Below are 20,351 nucleotides of genomic sequence, written 5' to 3'. Positions count from 1 at the left end.
TAAGGTGGGAGTTACGTGTACACTAATATATTACAAGCCGTCTGCTTCCACATTAATTATTCATGTGGTGTGGGCTGCTGTTACAAAACCCTGCAGTAACCGCCATTTGTGTGCTTGCCAGTTTTAGTATTTAATTTTATGCCTGAAATCTCACACCATTGGTCGGAATGATTAATGTCAGCCTTTAGTGTGGGTACATCAAGATCACCGGTGATGATTATAGTATTCAGACATCAGTGAATAGACTGATTGAAGAAGTTATATTTGAAAGAAGGCCAATGACATGAACATTACAGAGTGAAGGTCCTATAGCATTGTGGCACCCCTAAACTGGCAAGAACATGACCGAGAGTCAATGATTGCAAACTGAGAATGGCTTGTAAGAGGTGCATTTAGCCGCATAACTTTATTGCTAGAAATGTGGGAATATTTGAAATTTAAAAAAAATATTTACGAAGTCTGTTTGCTGAGTTTGTAGCACAGTATTTTTGTTCAAAATTTACAAAAGATATCGAAAATTTACAAAAGAAAAAAAGCAAGGAAGATCTAGAGCTGGCTTTTCTGCACGACATGAGAAGAAGCTTCACCGCATGGCACGCCCCTGTGGGCTGGCTCTTTCACACGACGCCGAAGCTGTGCGAAAAAGCTTGGCACTCTGGTGTATGTTAGCTGAAGGGGAGTACTTCTACTAGTCTGGAATTTGCTAGCAAAGAAGAATTTTTTGTCAATTTAAGGGCACGAGTATTTCTGTAACTATCGTGGAAAAGTAATGAAGAGCTAGTCCTCGTTAGCCTGTGGCATAGGTCGGTAAGCTCACTCACGAGTGCACTCGCACTCGCTCCACTCGTCACTCATAAGTGAGTGGTGAGTGAGCCCCGCCATCATTTGGGACTGGCAGGTGTGAGTGCAAGTGAGTGCGAACCCCACACACAGTGAGCTCCGCCCACCACTTTCCGCTCACCACTCGCGGGTGCACTTGTGCTATTCACGTCACTTGCAGGGCCTACCACGGTGGACGCCACTATTGGCGCTTGTACTCGCTGGTGGCTATTCGTCCCAGGAGCCGCTCGCTGTGACGTTTGTTAGTGGCAGGATTGCTTTTAGCTTCGGAAATATGTCGTCAGTGAGCTGCTGCTATGGGGCACCCTAGAATTAACTCTCTGGTGGCGTGTTGATTTGGGAGTATGATTTGGGTGGCCTTCTGACGCCGTAATGCACTCGTAGTGCTCGGTTTCATGACTCATGGAGGGTCTGCTGCACGCATTCGCGTGCGAGGGGAGACGACGAGTGCTGACGGCAAATGGTGAGCGTGCGTGAGGGCGATTGGTGATGGTGAGCGTGAGCGCAAGTGAGTGCGGGTAATCACGGCAAGTGGTGAGCGTGGGTGTGAGTGAGTGCAAGTGGGGAGAGCGACTGAAGAGCAGGAGTGTGAGTGAGTGCGTGTGTGAGAGAAAATATATTTTTCTGTGTGAGTGTGAGTGAGTGGCACCCAGTTTTGCCAAGGTATGGCCTGTGGTGGCTTTGGCTTTGGTGTGTCATTCTTCAGTTCACAGCACTGCATTGACGTCACAAATGATCACGTTACCAGGCATGGAAGCGATGTCAACCAGCTGTGATGACACTACCAGCTGGCTGCGATGTCATGTCTGCTGTCAAAATTTTGCTCCAGCTCCCTCGCCCATAAGGGCACTGTTCATGCCCGTATTGCATGAATTGCATGCTATTGCATGCCAGTATTGCCAGCACGGCATGAGCAAGGGTATTGAATAAATTCTTTATTTGCCTCGGTGTTTGGAAACTCAATTTAGGTAATAAGTACAGCCATTCGAATATCAAATTTGAGACTGCGAATCGATAACAAAAACTGATTGTGAATGAAATATTTCCATATACGGACACCTTGGCTTTTGTGTGTTTAGAGCTAATAAAACATCGCTACATAAAAAAGATAACCTAGTCAGTGAGGAGTTCATCTACCTGAGTGTTCATGTAGCTGCTTGATAAGAAAATGGTGCAAAAGATTAAAAATAATAGACATATGGACAAGATGGCAAAGCAGTGGTTCAGGAATATAGCATACATTGCCATGAAGAAATGTTAGTTTTTCAACATGCAATAAATTGAGGAAGTACATTTGACAGGTTTTTTGAATCATTGATGATAAGAGGCTAAGCACACTAGTGACTGGTATCGCAGTCTCAAATTTGATATTTGAATGGCTGTACTTATTGCCTAAATTGAGTTTCCAAACGAAGAAGCAAATAAAAAAACTTTTCAATACCCTTGCTCATGCCGTGCTGGCAATACTGGCATGCAATAGCATGCAATGCGTGCAATACGGGCATGAACAGTGCCCTTATGCGCGAGGGAGCTGGTGCAAAATTTTGACAGCAGACATGACATCGCAGCCAGCTGGTAGTGTCATCACAGCTGGTTGACATCGCTTCCATGTCTGGTAACGTGATCACCTGTGACATCAATGCAGTGCCGTGAACTGAAGAACGATGAATGTGGAACTGGTGGGTTCCATGGCTGAAGGAAGACTGTGATGAGCAGAGAAATCTTGCTGTGGAACAGAGAGGGGAAACGTGTCTTTCTCTCTTTGCTCCCCATCCTTTATTGGGCTCTCTTCTGGATGACAGTGCCATCAGCCAATAAGGTTGCCACCTTTCCCTTCAAGGGGGAGGGGGGGGGGTGTTGAACTTCTGTTGAAAAAAAGAGAAAAAAAGCTTGTTGACATGCAGTGCCATTTATTGTATGGTTTTTCCTAGAGAGAAATAAGCATAACATTTGCACTGAAAGTGACTGAGATATTGATTATTGCTTTGAATATCTGCTGCTCTGAAAAGTAACCACACATACTTCGTCTTTTAAAAGCTCTTCTTTCAATCTCACTCCACCAAATAAACATTAAAAAGTATGCAGTATGCAGCCTTTCGACACGTTTATGGTCATAGTTGCTGAATTTACGCTTATGCAATGCCGAAAAAAATAATTGCGTTATGATGGCCAAAAAGCTGGTCAAGCCAAAGATGGCCAGTTTTAAGTATGGACCGGCAACTGGCCTGCTGTCTACTAAAAAAAAAAAAAAAACTGTCGGGCGGATCAAAATTACCCGTCGCGGTGGCTCAGTGGCTAAGGCGTTGCGCTGCTCAGCATGAGTTTGCGGGTTCGATTCCGGGTCGCGGCGGCCGCTTTTCTGATGGAGGCGAAAAGCAAAAACGCCCGTGTGTTAGAGATTTCGGCGCACGTTAAAGATCCCCAGGTGGTCAAGATTAATCCGGAGCCCTCTACTACAGCGCGCCTCATCGCCTGCGTTGCGTCGGCGCGTTAGCCCTACAATCAATCAATCAATCAAAATCCGGACAGGTGACAACCCTATCAGCCAATCATGACAGTCGAACTCCTTGTGTATGTTTGAACAGCGCCATTTTTCGTATTTACCTTTAGTGACCGTTTTTGGTAATCTTGTAGGTGAGTGTTCTTGGAAATTTTTCTTTGAGACAGCTGCCAGGCAACAGAAAGACCCCACTGCAAAAATTTTCACTGTGCAGCTGTAAGTTTGCGTACTTACGTACTGGAAAGGCTTGCACATACGTAATAAGCACTGCAGAGCCTGAGGATGGGAAGGACAAGCTGTTGGGGTACATCAGAGCTTGCTGCCAGCTACTTAAAAAAATGTGAAGAATTTCCTTCAGCAAGGGACATTATGGCTACTCTTGTTCCTGACAACACTACAGGTGTGCTAGAGCCTTGCTTTCACTTGTCAGTTGAATGCTTCTTTGAAAGGCACGTTTTTCAATGACACATTCTTTGAAAGCATAGCGTCGGCTTGGGGAGTTCAATTTTTTATTTTGTCATTGCCGTATTGCCACCGCATTGCATCTGGACGAAATTTTCCTTTGTTGTGCTTCGATGCACTGTGAACGGCTCGCTTTTTATATGGCTGCCAAAGTGTCAATGTGGTCTAAATTAGGTTGTATTTGGTGTACATAGTGACACACAGTTAAGCCCTTTCAGTGTGGTGTTTGATTGGTGTTAATGTGGTGTACGTTAAGTCAGGGGTTCTCAAGCATGTTGGTCCCAGGGAACCCTGCTAAGTTCCGTTAAGTGCCAAGGAACCCCCCCCCCCCCCCCCTCCTGCCATTTTTCATTCCGTTCATGCTACATTAACGTGCAATAAATTCAAAAGCAAGCAAGGGTATCGTTTTTTTTTTCCGTCGACTTTACGCGAATGAGTACGCTAGCGGCACGTATCTCCAAGCAGGAGAAATGCGCATGGGGGTGATACAAGGCCGAGATTCAAGTGCAATAGTTTAACCACGTGGCCCGTTTTCGGAGTCTGGCTGGCTACAAGCTGGTGGCGAGATTTATTGCGCAGCTCGCGCGTTTCTGTTATGCGCCGAGATGTGCTTACTGACACTCGGGCGTGAGTAATGGAGGTTCCTTAGATCGATCGCACCTCAAGTTCACCATATAAGACTTTGCGACTGCGGAACCAGGGAAAATTGATCAGTCTCTCGCGGAACCCTTAGGAGGTACCTGCGGAACCCCTAGGTTCCGCGGAACCCACTTTGAGAAACCATGTGTTAAGTGGATATTTACTGCTGTAACAATGGCCATGTTGCCTTTATTTGTACAGCAAGAGGCTGTCATGTTGGCTGCTGCATTTGTGATTGGACAGGACCGCAGTAATGCTACGTAACTAGGTCTTGAGAGCACATTAATATTAGAAAAGTAAGTTGGCTCATTTTAGTTTATTGCAGCACTGACACTGCAAATACTATGGCACTGTTAACTGGCAACAGTATAGCTGTTTAGTAGTGCAAAAAAGGCAAAAGACTTAAAAGCAGGTATCACTCTTAAAATTTTCTGGGTGGCTTATTATCACAAATCTCGAGGGCCAGAAAGGATTTGGGGGAGTTTGTGCAAACTTTTCTTTTTTCTAAAATTACACAGTGAGACGTCCTGCGAAGTGAAATAAACGTATCTAACAACATTTGCGTAGCACATCTTTTGTTTTAGAGAATGCAGGCTGCAGTATCCAGACAGCGGACCAAACTAGCTGCTTCGTTTAATTAAACGCCATGACTGGTTCCCATCGTTTTGCTCATTCTTCAATCACATGTTTTTCCCTGTGCACCAGTGCAGTTTGAAAAATTTACTGGTGTGCATGTGCAAACTACCACTGGTTTTTAGTCTGAGAGTTCAATACTACAACCGCCAGCGAGAGAAAGAAGGCTGAGATAATTAACGCACTTAATTATTGACTCTGCAACCACAATCTTATTGGCTTAACTACTCACCAGCAGTAGTCAGTTGTGGAGTAGCTTCTTTGCTTTCATTTATACTGCACCATAGCGTTCCCGCTCACTCGTAAAGGCGTAAAATTTTTCTTTATGCCATGTAAAAAATCAAGAAAAATGGTATAGAGAAATTACAGGTTTCATTAGCCAAAGAAAGCATCTTTCTTTGCCGTACAGCAGCCAAAGAAGCTACGAAAGCCTGACCTTTTTGCCCAAGCAAGAAGTTAAAGGGCTTTTCGGTCACTTAAACAAAAAGGCTGCCAGCTGGCATATACCATGGAGGAAAGAATACTCAGGAGAGGAGGCACCCAACTTCCCCAATGCATTGTAAAAAGTCCGGGGGGAGTTGCGTCATTTTAAGGTCATCCACACAGGAAGTGTCGCTTAATTCTTTACATCTATATTGACTAAGTCTGGTGAAAGGCTGTGGAGAATTTTTACAGCTTTCTGACAAAACTATGGGTGTGAACAAAATTAGTGGCAGGGAAGGCAAGTACTGCTCATTTCCAACAGCTTTGGTGGTGTCAGCAGGTTTCCTTGAGGTTTGTGGGTCCCAGTGTGCCTCATCAGCTGCTTTTTGAACAAAAGTAGCTACAGACATGGTGGGGGTGCAGCAGAGGAGACTGGGAAAGGGCAGTGGGCTTAGCGGACGACCTGACATGCCGGGAGTGGCTTCACAAAAAGTGACGTCTGGGCCTTTAGTTTCCATGGCATATACTCATGTGTACCACTCTACTAAGGCATGCCTCACAGCGAAAGTGTCACTTCAGCGCAACAAAACCAAAAGTTGAGCCAACACAGGTTGATGGGGTGGCTACCAAGAGATGGGACCAGATGTAGGGGAAGACTAATAACTCGATAGTGGAATGAGATAAGGGAAATCGTTGGATAAGGAAGAGGAGATTCTGCCAGCGCAGGATAGAAGCACTTGGAAGTTGGCGGGGGGGGGGGGGGGTAGAGGCCTTTGTCCTGCAGTAGAAATAAATAAGCTGATGATGGTGATGACGTAAATAGTACCTATTCACTGAAAAGTTTAGCTGTCGATTCTTTGCTTGGCATCACTGGAAACAGCCACGGACATGGCCGAGGCGCCACGGACATGGCGCGGATTGTGTCACTGTGCCCGCACGCCGCAGAATAAAAAAACACCGGCGTGCGTTGTCTGATCCGTTTCAACCCGATTCTGAATGGTGGTGTCAACAGAGATGCTATTAATTGCACTCACATTGGAGTTGACGCATTACTTTGTGTTCGGTAGGGTAGAGTTTGGAACATCCAACACACATGCTTAGCACAGACAAGTACCGCCATCCTGCGGAGCCTGATGTAACCAGTGACGGCATAACTCACATGGTTGCCTGCATGTGTGCCTCACCAGTGAATGCAACCTATAGGGGCCTTTTATTGGCTTCTTTTTTATTTTTTTCAAATATTGAAAGAAACCACCTGTTTTAATGGAGTGGCTGCCAACGGACCGAAAACAAAACAGAGGCAGGCCGAAGACTCGATGGAAGGATGAGGTATGAAAATTTGGGGGCAAAGAATGGGCTCGACTAGCTCGTGATAGGTGTGGCTCGAAATCATTATTAGAGGCCTCCATCCTGCAGTGGGTACAACAAGGCTGCTGCTGATGGTGATAATGATGATGATAATGATGACCTCTCCTCTCCCCCCTTATCGCAGTGCGGTGCCTGTGGGCGGGAGGGGTGGAGGTGCTGCTGGACCCCGGGGATGCGACGGGGGCCTTCTTCCTCAGCTCGCCCGATGAGCCCCCCGGCGGCGTGGAGGCCCCTGGGCCGGGCTCGGAGCCCTCGCGCCGCTTCGCGCTCACCTTCTCCAGCCGCATCACGGTGGTGGCCCAGTTCGGGCCCTTCTCCGTGCGGCAGACGGTGTACGCCACCAGCCCGCTGGCCGCCTCCGCCTCTTCCGGTGCCACCACAGCGGGGAACCAGAGCAGTGCGGCCGCCGCCCAGCCGCCGTCGGACGGCCCCGAGCCCATGGGGGACGTGACGGCCCACCTCGTGACGCCGGCGCCCCGCAGGGACCAGCCCACTCTGCGCATCCTCTTCCACACGGGGTCGGAGGTGCGTGTCTGTGCTGTCACTGTGGTTTACAGTTCATTCTAAATAATTTGGATTTGCTTCTTCCACTTGTTGCTTGCCAGTGTGCTCTGTGTGTTGATTTTTTTATTTTTTTTATTTGAATACCCTAAAGGCCCCGAGAGGCATTACATAGGGGTGGATACTATCCATACAAGGCATACATCAACACGCGTAAAAAAGACCGCACTGAGCGAACAGACACAACTGGGCGAAAGATACATTTGTAAAAAAAGAAGGAAAAAAAAGAAGAAGAAGAAGCGACAGGGAGCTACCACACAGCGCATTTCACACTCGCAGTACATTTCAATGCCAAGAAGTACACATGGCAGCCGATCATCAACGCTGCACTGGCAAACAAGATACAACAGGGCACACAAGAAGTATCAGTCGGAACTTTACACATTGAGAAATTTGCGCAGGGCAGATTGGAAGTCAGATGGGTCATCCACCCATTTGATGCTATACTGAGCGAGAAAGTTGTCGCCTTTGAAGTCCCCCGTTCTTGCATTATTTATTGCTTTTTTCTTTCGCCGTGGGAACAAAATGTGTTCCTTTGCTTGTTCTATGCGCGTTACCTTGCACAGTTGTCTAGAACTACTCCTGTTCCCCTTTTTTGTATCAGTTAAGCTTGTCCGCTCCTGTTTACGGCTCCTTAAGTGTAGCTGGCAGTATCCTGTAAATAATCAAATAAATAAATAATAAATAAACTTGTTTTTAAAGGGGCCATGTGAACAACATGCAGCTTCACTCAATTTGAAGGAACTAGCCATTGGTTACGCACTCAGCTCCAGTACAGCTCCTTTTTTAACCGAAAAGATGCAAGAAATTTTGAAAAAATTTTGAATTTGGTGCTGTAGTGACATATTAGGATTAGGAGTGTTGTAGTCTGGGGAAGCACTAAAAACATAGCTACAGTTAAACCTCGATGTAACGAAGTCGGTAAAATTCGTAATTTACTTCGTTACATTGAAATTTCGCTACATTGAAATTCGCGGTTATAATGAAGTGTTCATCCCGTGAAGCGTTTCCTGAAAAAGAAAACGTGGCGCGCATACACGGCCGGCGCACTGCTTCTTTTTCTATCGGTGCTTAATCGTCTACGCGGGCATCAGCGTGATCCGCATGGGGCGTTTTCTTCCCGAAAATACGCGCCCCGCAAGCCACAGGCGCGCTGACGCAGCCGCGGAGTCCACCCGCGCGATGCGGGTAGCTCCAGCGACCGATTCTAACCGCTCGCTGAAACGGAACTCGAGCGGCAAACGAGAGGGGTATGCGAGAAAAAAAGCGGATAACGTGGGCGAAATTTTCACTGTAAAACGTCATACGCGCCGCTTACGAGAGCGCCCATCAAATATCCTTCGCGGCGGCCTTATCGTCTAGCCAGCCGGCATCCCCGAGCGCTTCGAAGCTCCCGCCATAGGGTGCGCGCCTCCCCATTGGCGAAACTGGTCAGGCTCCTCCCACTGCTGCGCGCAGCGCGAGTCACTTCCCGCCGCCGGCACGTAATCGCAAACGCCGGTGTGAAGAAGAAAAAAAAAAAAAAAAAACGCGCGTGCAAGGCTCATAAAGATTCACAAATGCTTGCTGGGACGACGAAACCCAACAAGCATGAGCGAACTCGAACGAAGTGCAAAGCGGCGGCTTGCGGCGGCGGCGGCAACGCCAGTGGCGATTAGGCTTACCACCGCGGAGGATATTTGATGGGCGCTTTCGTAAGCGGCGCGTGTCACGTTTTACAATGAAAATTTCGCCCACGTTATCCGCTTTTTTTCTCGCACGCCCCTCTCATATGCCCCTCGAGTTGCGTTTCAGCGAGAGGTTAGAAGCGGTCGCTGGAGCTACCCGCATCGCGCGGGTGGTCTCCGCGGCTGCGTCAGCGCGCCTGTGGCTTGCGGGGCGCGTTTTGCGTTTTTGCAGGGAGAAAACGCTGCGTGCGGTTCACGCTGATGCCGATTAAGCCGTAGACGATTAAGCTCCGTCAGAAACAGTGCGGCAGCCGTGTATGCACGCCACGCCGTTTGTAGGCAAGGGACTTAATCAAAGACTCCGTGGCTGGCTGCATCCGCGGCATTGGGCGACCCGTGTCGCCGTTCGCGTTTTATTGGGACCCCATTTCGGCGCTTGTGTCTTCCAAAATCTACTTCTACAACTTAAATATCGTGCCTCGTTCTCCATGAAACTTCGTTACATTGAAATTCCGGCAAACGGGACTTCGTTACACAGAGGGTGAAAATACATGGTGTGCATACACTTGAAGTTACAAAAAATTCCGTGGTTCGTTACATCGAGGGTTTCGTTACATTGAAGTTCGTTACATCGAGGTTTAACTGTATCATGCCTGCACATTGGCATTCAGGTGGGATGTTCAGCACAGCTAGCAGCCCTGTTGCAGTCTTTCGTGACGGTTGCCTTAGTTGGTGGCTGCCAATCACACGAACAAGATGCCGTGACGTTGCGATTTAATTCAATTCAATTTAATTCATTGTATTTGCCAGAAAAAATACAGAAATTGTGGCGGGATTCCCTGGCTAAAAGCTGAATGAAGACAGCTTGACGAGGCCTGTAAACCCGCAACAAGGCAGCGACTGTGTGACAAAGTGTTCACAATTCACTTATGAAATCACACACACAATAAAATGGACATCATTGTCACCGGGACGAAGAAGCTTTTTTAATGGACCAAAGTTCCGTTTGGTCTTCATGGCTCCTTTAAGGTGGCAGTTCTGTCCGCTTGGCTTCTTGGGAACTTGTGCTGCTTGATTGTGTCCACTTCCATCTGCCTATCGCCCTTTGATGTCGTCATGACCTCAAAGCTTGTACTAACTGCAGTCTGATCTGGCAGATGAAGCTTTACGTCAATGGCGCGAATTCGCATTCTGAGATGGAGCAGCAATTATGGGGACAGCTTTCATGGCAGTTGAACCTCGTTATAAAAATCTGGATTTAACGAAATCAGCAATGTTACAAATTTTTTAATTTCTCTGTCTCTTTCCCCGGTTGAAAACCATGTATTTCTTTCATGATTTATGGAGGTAATCTTGTGCCGCACTTTTGATTTAACAGGTATGCGTACCGTATTTACATGATTGTAAGTCGACTCGAATGTAGGTCGAACCCAAAAAATTGCATGTCTCAAAAAAAAAAAGATGCAAGCGCTGCCTAGAAAATCGTATCACAAAGAGAAGCTCTTCCGTCAACCCACACGGCGGCTCTAATGATCGATGCTCCCACAAGAGCCGTGCATTCGCAGTATGCGCGGTAGATGTTAAAAAAGAAAAGCTTTTATGTAAGCACCCGGAATAACCATGCGCTGTGGTTTGAGCGGGAAGAGCACATTTGCTGCGAGATGACAACCATCGAAGCAACCGGCAGCGGCCACTGCCGCGCAATACCAAAACAAACAACATGGCAGCTGACGGAACCTCCCACCATCGCGTTCGGAAGTGTACTGAACAATGTGATATGATTTGGGCTACGTTGGCGCCGCGCATTCAATCAAGGGATTCGCTAATACTCATTTTGTTTATTAGAGACGAATAAAACGATTCTTGACGCGTTTTTGCACGTGATTCGTGCGCGTCGGCGTTGCGCGGGATACTTTTTCACGCCGGCGTCGACGATTACGCGTGCACGGCAGCTTCTGCTGCTTTTAAGTTCTACCAGTTCTATCTCGGTATGACGCGTAACGGGCGCGGTAGTGGGAGGAGCCTGACGGCTTGCATCAGCCGGCTGGCGCCGACGGAGATGTTTAGGCTTACCACGGTGGCGGATATTTGATTGGCGCTTTCCCTAGCGGCGCGGATAATGCTTCCTTTCCTGCACAAGCGTCTTCGTTTGTGCCTTCAGTGATATCTTAAAGAGCGGTTAAAAGCGGTCGCTGGAGCTACGCGCACCTCTTCGCGGCTGGTGACGCCGCCATGTTGCCGCCGCCGATCGCATAGCGCGCAGCATGCGGGTTGGAATTCGCGGCAGCGTCAGCGCGGCACATTTTCGCGAGCAGAAAACGCCTCATGTGGTTCACACTTTAGACCATAACCATGGGAACGAGGGTGCAAAGCTGTCCCCACCTCGTAACACCCCCGATTTCTCGTTTCTCTTGCCGTTACTAGCGGTAGACGGTTCGACTTTGATTCTAAGTCGACCCCCCGACATTGGATTGTCAAATTTGAAAAAAAAGGGTCGACCTACAATCGTGTAAATACGGTACATCATATGTATGTATGTGTGTATGTATGTATGTATGTACCAGGAGCCATTCAATAAGCAGAAGTGCTATATATTTTTGTGTGCATGACCCATTCCTGCATGTACGTTGTACCCTCACATTGTACGATTTAAAACTGCAATATCCGCAATAGTGAATGAAACATAACTCAGCACCTGCTGTCATAGATTTATCAGGGCAGTCAAACGTGGTACAGTTTTTCTGAAATACGTAATTTATGCCATGATTCATACCATTTTACGAGGTACTGCTGTAGAAGCTTTAGTCGGTTCATATCATTTATCACGGTGGCTGGGGAATTTTTTTCAAATTTATTTCATCCATTATCATATTATCGAGATTCCACTGTAATGCGAATACAGTCCAACCCACTTATAACAATACCGGTTATAACAATATATTGGATATAACAATCAACAGTTGTGGCACCGTCAACTTTGCTTTATGGTAAATAAACCGCTTATAGCAATGGTCATTTTCCTCGTTACTGGTTACAGCAATTGAGCCTGACACTATGAGCCTGCGTAAGGTATAGTACTTGGAGGGCTGTGAGAGATCTTGGGTGCATTGCTTTAAAGCAGGAAATAAGTTGCAGCATTTTCTATTTTTCTAACACTCGGAAAAAAAATTCCCTCGCACTTCCCCGAGGGGGAGAGTGTGTAAGTGCGAATGCCCTCCCGCTCTCCCGCCCGAAGTGGAGAGGAGGCGCCCAACACCCGCAGTCACTGAGCGGAGAGAGGAGGAGGAGAGTAGCGCCCGCCGTTACGGCGAGGGCTACACGAGCGCCCTCACGCGTCGGAATGCGGAGCGCCCGCTACGCGAGCAAGAGCTCTCCCGCCCGAAGTGGAGAGGAGGCGCCCAACACCCGCAGTCACTGAGCGGAGAGAGGAGGAGGAGAGTAGCGCACGCCCCTCTCCCCCCGTTGCTAGGGAAGACGAGGAGCGCGCGCACCCGCAGCTGTTGCTATGCGGACGACGGCGGCGGACGATTCAGGCTCGCTTAAGAAGTGCATTCGCACTTAAAAGATGGCGCTTTTTATGTAGCCATGCTTTCTGACTGTCCCTCTTCTCCTGCTGTCAGCTGGCCCAGAAAATAAGAGAGGCAGGGGGTACCTCTTCCAACACTGTCTGTATTAAAATAAAGCTACTGCGGGGTAAAGGAAATCCGCTAGGCCATGGTTTCTCAAAGTGGGTTCCGCGGAACCTTGGGGTTCCGCAGGCCCCTCCTCAGGGTTCCGTGAGCCACTGATAAATTTTCCCTGGTTCCGCAGTCGCAAAGTCTTATATAGTGAACTTGAGGTGCGATCGATCTAAGGAACCTCCATTACTCACGCCCGAGTGTCAGTAGGCACATCTCGGCGCATAACAGAAACGCGCGAGCTGCGCAATAAATCTCCCCAGCAGCTTGTAGCCAGCCAGACTCCGAAAACGGGCCACGTGGTTAAACTATTGCACTTGAATCTCGGCCTTGTATTACTGCCATGCGCATTTCTCCTGTTTGGAGATAGGTGCCGCTAGCGTACGCATTCACGTAAAGTCGACGGCGAAAAAAACGATACCCTTGCTTGCTTTTGAATTTATTGCACGTTAATGTAGCATGAACGGAATGAAAACTGGTGGGAGGGGGATTCCTTGGCACTTAACGGAACTTAGCAGGGTTCCCTGGGACCAACATGCTTGAGAACTCCTGCGCTAGGCTAATGTTGATTACCGATGTTAAAAAGGCAGAAAACAACACTACTTCAGCAACATGCAATCTGCCAATCGCTAAAAAAGACAGGAACAGTCAAGGATTCCATGCAGAGACTTCCTCCTATGTGAAAGATGGCGGTCTTTCCTAGGGGCCCTGTGGAGTTGCTTGGCACACGCATGGCTAAGCCTGGCTGGTCGGCTGGGGGATAAATACTGGGTTAAAACCCCAAAACGCTTACAAAATTAACTTTTTCTGGCTAACCCTGTTATAACAAGTACTGGTTCAAACAATGTTTTTTTTTTTTTTGTGGAACATCAATATTGTGATTAGTGCATTAGACTGTACTCCAAAAACCTGAATACACCTACTGTTCAGGTGTTCAGTTCTACGAACTAATGTTTGTTCAGTGCTGAGAGCCAGATCATACACCAAGCAGTGCATGTCCCAGGGTCACTGGCAGGGCCAACCTTTGATTGAACCATCGTGCATCATCTGTCTGAAAACTGGAAGAGCCTACCCATTTCTGTTCACAATAGATATATAGCTACTTCCCTTAAAGATGACAAGTTGAAAAACTTGTCGTGTTAGAGAAATTTGGAGACAATAGAAAAGCATCTGATATTTGCAGAAACTGTGTAACTGAATATTGCATACAAAACTTATGATTCACGAATCTTCTCGCACCTTTCATGATGACACAATTTTCACAACTTGGCCAACAACGACGAATCGGCGGACTGTAGACCCTGTTTTCCAGGTTTGAACACTGCAAGTTGCACTACAAATAATCAGACGGGAAAGCAATGCCGACAGTAGCCATTTTAATTCCTCATCACTTTGTTTTCTCTCCCCTATGTGTAGCCCACGAGTCAGCTTGCATATAGCCAATGGGCAGAGCTTGTTACCGTCATGAGATTGTTAGCAACCCTGCCATTACAGTTGTGTGCACAGCAGTCCCGTTCTCTGGACATTGGCACCATCAAATGTCTGTCTGCTTTCGGGATTCCACTGCCGAGCAGTGGGTGTCCCTATGGGTGACACACGGCCACCCTCCCTCCCACCCCGATTCCTCCCTCCTTCAAAGGTGGGCGGGCCGTCGGCGTGTGTGGCCCTGTACGCACAGCTGGGCTCGGAGCAGCTGGTGAGCGTGTGCCAGCCCAACCGGGACGGGGCCTGCCTCGCCGAGCTCACCCTGCCGGCCGCCTGGTGGCCCCCCCTCTGGGCCACCACCGCCCACAAGGCCCACCGGCCAAACATCGCTCTGCGGTCAGTGGGCCGGCTCACTTACTCCTTTCCCCTCTCTCTCTCTCTCCGTCTCTTCTATCCCCCTCTCTCCTTCTCTCTCTCTCCTTTCCGTCTTCTCTCTTCTTCCTTTTCTTCCCTTCTCTCCCCCTCTCTCCTTTCCCGTCTTTCTGTCTCTCTTCCTCCCTATATTTTTCACTCGCGCACCCTCTCTCTGCGCAGTCTGTTAGGAATCCTGTCTTGCTGCAAGTACACCTCTATGTTTCAAAGGAATCGGCAATTACATGCTCATAAGCTTGTCATTTCTGGGGTCATGCAGGTACTGTTCTTGACCAAATACTTCATGAGGCGTGGCATGCAATGGGCAGCTGGCCCTAAACAGCCCTAAAGGGGAAGCATTCTCATTACATTCCTTGTCACATGTTGATGTCACTGCTAAAACTCGTCTTGCCTGTCTGTGTCGTTTTTTTTCGTGTGTCCAAACTACAAATATGAAACTACTGCATCTGTCTCACAGCTGAAAGTAAACAAACAGCTGTATGTTGAGAATGAACGAGGCAGAGTCCTAGTGAGTTCCAAGGAGACACCTTTGGAGGCACCCTCACCTTGTAGTGCTCCTCATTATGCTTGTTACCATCCTCTTTATACGCATTGATTGACATTGCGTTTTTGCAACTCTCATCTCTCTTCCCATTGTGTTGCTGTGTGGACGCTTCAATCTCATAGTCGCATTCTTTTTCACACTCCACAAGTCACGTATCTCTTGTTGAAATCCTCTTGCGGTTCCGTTATCCCGTCACCATCCTTGTCAAACTGGTAGTCTCTCTTCGGTGGCACTCTCACTCGTACTTTGACCACTTGACCAATTTTGACTACTCGAGGTGTTTTAACACATGCTGCACTCTCGACAAAAGGACATTATCGCTTTTAAGCGCTGAGAACTTTAGGGGTTCGCCTTGTTGCCGTAGCTCGCTCACTGGACCCAAGTAGAGCCGGCGTTCCGTTGTAGCAGCTGTTGTCACAGCGTAGCCAAGAGGCTTTGAAAGCCAAGCGGTTTATATGGTAATAAGCATTCAAAACTCGTAAACCACTGGCGCTTGTCATACACCTTGCCGTTGTTTAGCGCAAAGAAAACCGTAGGCAGATTTGCGGCAAAATCTGCGTAATTCACTGGCCACGCCCGTGTTCATTTAGTCAGGAACGCTCGTTGAGTTGGTTTTTGAGACAGTAAGCAAAAAGAAAGTGACGGTGCAACACCGGCATGTGCGGGAGGAAAAGTAAGCACAGAAGAACAGAACTCCCACTGGTACTGTTTCAGGCAGGGGGCGCACAAGCACTGCGAAGGTGGGAAATTTGAAATGCTGTGGACAAACCTCCGTTCCATTCATCGAGAGAGGAGTGAAATGGTTGCGAAGAGCATGATGAGTGGTAGCAGTGAGCGGATAATGGCCCCACAGCCCATTATGACGAATCACTGCTCCGCACTTCCGACAGCTTTAACATTGAGTGGAATGGCTTTAATTTTTTTGCCCCCATCTAAAAAGTGGTTGCTCAGGCTGGGATTGAAGCTATGTCCTTGGGCTCAGCAACAGCATACCTTAGACACCGAGCCAGTGCAGTGTGTCTGTACATTTTCAGCATGTTGTTTCTTACTGTAATGCAATGGACGAGTGAGGATTGTGACTGAACGTTCCATTACAAATGCCCACATTTGACCAGAGGAATCAGATTAGGCTCCCTCTCTCCCCTGTTGCGTGCAGCTATGCCCTGGTGCGTAGCAGTGGCCCCCAGCAGCAGCAGCAGGAGTGCCAGGGACAGTCCCTGCGGCTGTCTGCGTCCCCGGGGGCCCCCAGCCCGGGGCGGTCTCTTGGACGGCTGCCCCTGTCCGTCGCCCACGGCAGCTACGAGGAGCTGAGCGGTGGGGACGGGGTGGTCTGCCTGCTGGTGCCCCAGGGCCCCGTCTACCCGCGCTCCAAGGTCTACGTGCCTCTGCTCGTGCGGCCCAACCCGGCATACCCGCTGCACGTCTTCATCATCCGGTGTGTGCCCCTCGTACCTTTTCGTTGCGCGGACGAACGCGTACAAGTACAACCCTCCATCGTGTTGAGGTAGCGTGGTGGGTGAGCAGCTTGCATGATAGTTGCCCCCGTTCCTGCGACAAAGAGCCATGGCGAGTAGAGAACAATGATGGTACAGGGAGCAGCACACTGGCATCACACTGGCCGCACACTGGCGTGGAGACATGGCTTTAAAACAACTACAGTAGCGAAGAACATGACCACCAGAAGATGGACACTTTCCCAGTGGCCATGTGGTAACATAGGATAGCAGTTTGTGGACAGTCTTCCTAGAGGTTTATGTGGCATGCAGTGCTTTCGGGAGTAGACGAAGTGTGTGCTCGCACAGCTCGGACTTCAGCCCTGGTTTTGCTACGCTCACTCGGACTCTGGTCTAACTAGACGACGTGACTGTTTGCAGGCGTGTGTGTCAATAAACGTCACCGCACTACTTTTAATTTTTAAGTAAACTCTGTGTAACTTGCCAGTCTTGCTGCTTTCCCCCCCACTCATTTCAAATATGCCTTTATTTTTGCGTCAGTCAATTAGTTACCGAGATAACTGGAGATAATTAGTCATTTTTGGAGGAACAATCGACAGAACACTGTTAGTCATAAAACTGTAATCTTTACATTTCTCAATACTATGAACCCTGGTGGAGGCAATAAGAGAAGGGGTTTTTCGATGCACCGCTGGGAACTTATTTTACACTGCATTAAAATGGGCTTTCAAAATGGTTTCTTGCCACTGGTGCCACCAAAGTTTCATGTGGTGTAAAATTAGTTGGTTCATTTGTTGCTCATTTATGAATTACAACACCAGTGAGTCTCCAAGCTCTCGCAAACGTCCACACTCAGGATGGGTAAAGCCTTGCATGCAAGCATGGCTTTGCATTGTTTACATCAGTTGTGCACTGATGTCTCTGAAACACCCAGGGTGCGCTAGGCTCCTCGGTTCCCCTTGCTGTCAGCAAGTTTTATTACCTTGCACTTGATGGGCACTTTATACTACTAGTACCTCTTCAAAGCCGTAACGACTGAAATGAAGAGCTAATTGCAGCAGCAGCAGCAACAGCAATATGTGCGATAGCTAGGTGAAGTATGCCCATCGAGGGGAAGTGGCACCTTAAAGTTCACTCCCATAATGTTGATGGATTATTTTGCGTTGTAGTTGAACCTCGATATAACGAACCTCGATTTAACGAAATTCGCGATATAACGAATTTTTTCAAGTTTTCTAACAAAATTTTGCTAAATGCATGTATTTTTGTCTCAATTTTACGAAGTAATTTTGTGCGGCGCTTTCGATTTAACGAAGTCACGGCAAGAAAGGAAGAACGAAATTCCGGTCGAGGCACGTTTTATTTTGCCTCTCAGGCCCTACATTGAAAAAATTCAGTGCTCAAATTGATTCTTGAAGGCTCAAATGAAAGAAAAGCGGTGAAATCTACGGTTAACAACAATTAAAAGCGAAGAACGAAGCTGCACAAACCGCTAGCAGTCATAGACGGTTTAATAGTGCGGCCACTATTTTGACGTCTCCATCGTTGCCTACGCCAGCGCCCCCTATGCTTAGGCTACCGAAGCCTATTTCAAGCTTTTTTTTTCAACGCGTCATTGCTCACGGTGCTGCTGCTCTAGGTTGTGCTCGCTGATAACCAAATTAATATTTTGTTCGTGCATCGTTAGGTGAGTTTTGTAAGCAGCATGAGCACTCCAAGAGAAAGAAAAGTGTTCCGAACAAGAGCCTGAGGAAGTTCGGTGAAACTGACAGCCACCGAAGTGTGATGGATGCCATCGATGTTCTGCGGAGGCACGCAGGTGCACACGAATGTTAAGACCTTGTTAGCGCTGTCAGCATACGACAGTCACGTAAAGCCCGCCCTGGTCAAGAAACGCCAAGCACTGCTTACGGACTTCTTCACTACGGCTTGAACATCGAGTGCTGGTGGCAATAAATTGCTCTCTTTGAACGTGGTCATCTTCGTTTCACCAGCGTTCATTAGACAGCTGCGGTGCGGAGAAATCAGTTTCGTAAGGGCTCAGTGGGCATAAAAGTAATTGCTTAATCGAATTTGGCCGGAAGAATTTTATTTAATGTAAGCGTTCCGCTTTCCGGAGCACGTAAGCGCTGCTCCACACAGTGAAGCGGTCCGCGTGTACTCCGCTGAACTCGCAATCATGGCTTTATCTCGAGTGTTGTGGTTGCATCACGCGCCTATACTGCAGAGCCTTTGTACATGAAAAATGTCTTTCGAAAGTTTCATAGCAGCCTTCCGCTGTTGGCCCGCCGCGCCTAGGCCCCTAAGCCTACCACTGAATAGACGAAAAGAGGCGTAACTTCGAACGAGCACCTCGGCGGGGTGAAGTTCACGGGACATGGACGCGGGCGCGGGTTCAATTGACTATAACAGCGGCATTTAGTAGTGACCGAAATGAAAAAACAAAAAGTGGAAACCTAGTCTGCTATCATATTTAATGAGGCGTTGCGGAAAAAGCACCGGTTTTACGATGACACATGAACTACCGTCGGCTATCCGAATTCCATTGCCCAAGTGTTGAAACTCTTAATTCACACAATTTTCGCGGCCAGTTTTAGTACAAATTTCGCTTTAATTGGAGAGGTAACTACATAGCAGTTGTTGCCTGGCGAGGGCCAAAGTGTTAAAACCCCAATAACTGGTTAAATGAACTGTAAAATCGAAACCTCGATTTTACGAAATTCTCGATTTAACGAAATTTGCGGCCCCAAGTACGACTTCGTTATATCGAGGTTTAACTGTATTACCCTAAGTTGAATTTCGGGAGAACTTGTGTCGTTGGCAATGTTGCTGGCCAGTTTGAAGCCTATTTCAGCTTTGAGCCTGATTGTATCGTGCACACATCTTTGAAGGCTACTTTTAGGGAGGAAATGAAGGAAGCTCACTCTAACGTGTAAGTAGTGAAGCTGTACGCAACCTTCACGACTATCACGAAGGTTCAAGTCCGCGATTGCAGCCGATTTTCTTCTTCTTCCTTGCCGCAACGACCTTTACTCCATCATTGTTGCTATAAGTGTGAGCTTCTGTCATTTTTTTGGAAGTGGTAATCACTGGACATCACCTTGGAATGGCTATGACGTGTCTTTCTCGTTCCAAGCAAGTGTTGCCGTGGATTATGGCGAACGTTGGAGTTTTTTTTTTTTTGGCCAAGCTTACTTACTGCGGTGGCTCAGTGGCTCAGGCGTTGCGCTTCTTAGCATGATGTCGTGGGTTCGATTCGTGGCCGCAGCGGCCGCTTTTCTGATGGAGGCGAAAAGCAAAAACGCCCATGTGCACGAGATTTCGGCGCACGTTAAAGATCCCCAGGTGGTCAAAATTAATCCGGAGCCCTCCACTACGGCACGCCTCATCACCTGCGTTGCGTCGGTGCGTTAAACCCTACAATCACATCAATTTTTGGCCAATCTTGGCCAATATCCCTAAGTGGGTATGTTTGGCTTGACGAATGTATGCCAGGGATGCTGGGTGGTCGTCGCGAGGCACGCAAACACGAGCGCTAGGCATTTTCTTTGTTTTCTTAACTGCTGGGCGGTCACCACGAGGCCTGCACTCACGTGCGCGCGCTTGGCAATTTTTTGGTATTTTTAACTATGGACACAAAAAATTACGATTTGCTAAACAGCTTCGGTGTTAAAAAGGTGCACGTTAGAATCATGCAAAAATGGTACTCGAACCCGTGCGTGTGTA

General features: G+C 48.0%; 1 protein-coding gene across 1 annotated transcript in view; it reads left to right on the top strand.

Annotated features, from left to right (window-relative positions):
* Positions 1–20,351, top strand: part of Dtn (transmembrane protein 132C dtn) — a 58,928-nt gene that overhangs the window by 3,761 nt on the left and 34,816 nt on the right. Inside the window, exons 2-4 of the mRNA XM_077679496.1 lie at positions 6,990–7,390; positions 14,410–14,591; positions 16,328–16,606. Of these exons, the coding sequence (XP_077535622.1) occupies positions 6,990–7,390; positions 14,410–14,591; positions 16,328–16,606 (862 nt within the window). The remainder of the gene's footprint in view (positions 1–6,989; positions 7,391–14,409; positions 14,592–16,327; positions 16,607–20,351) is intronic.

This window comes from Haemaphysalis longicornis, unplaced genomic scaffold, assembly GCF_048455015.1.
Source record: "Haemaphysalis longicornis isolate Haplotype H1 unplaced genomic scaffold, Haemaphysalis longicornis Haplotype H1 scaffold_7, whole genome shotgun sequence".
In the NCBI taxonomy this organism is placed as follows: Eukaryota; Metazoa; Arthropoda; class Arachnida; order Ixodida; family Ixodidae; genus Haemaphysalis; species Haemaphysalis longicornis.
This window is presented reverse-complemented; position numbering and strand designations above follow the sequence as displayed.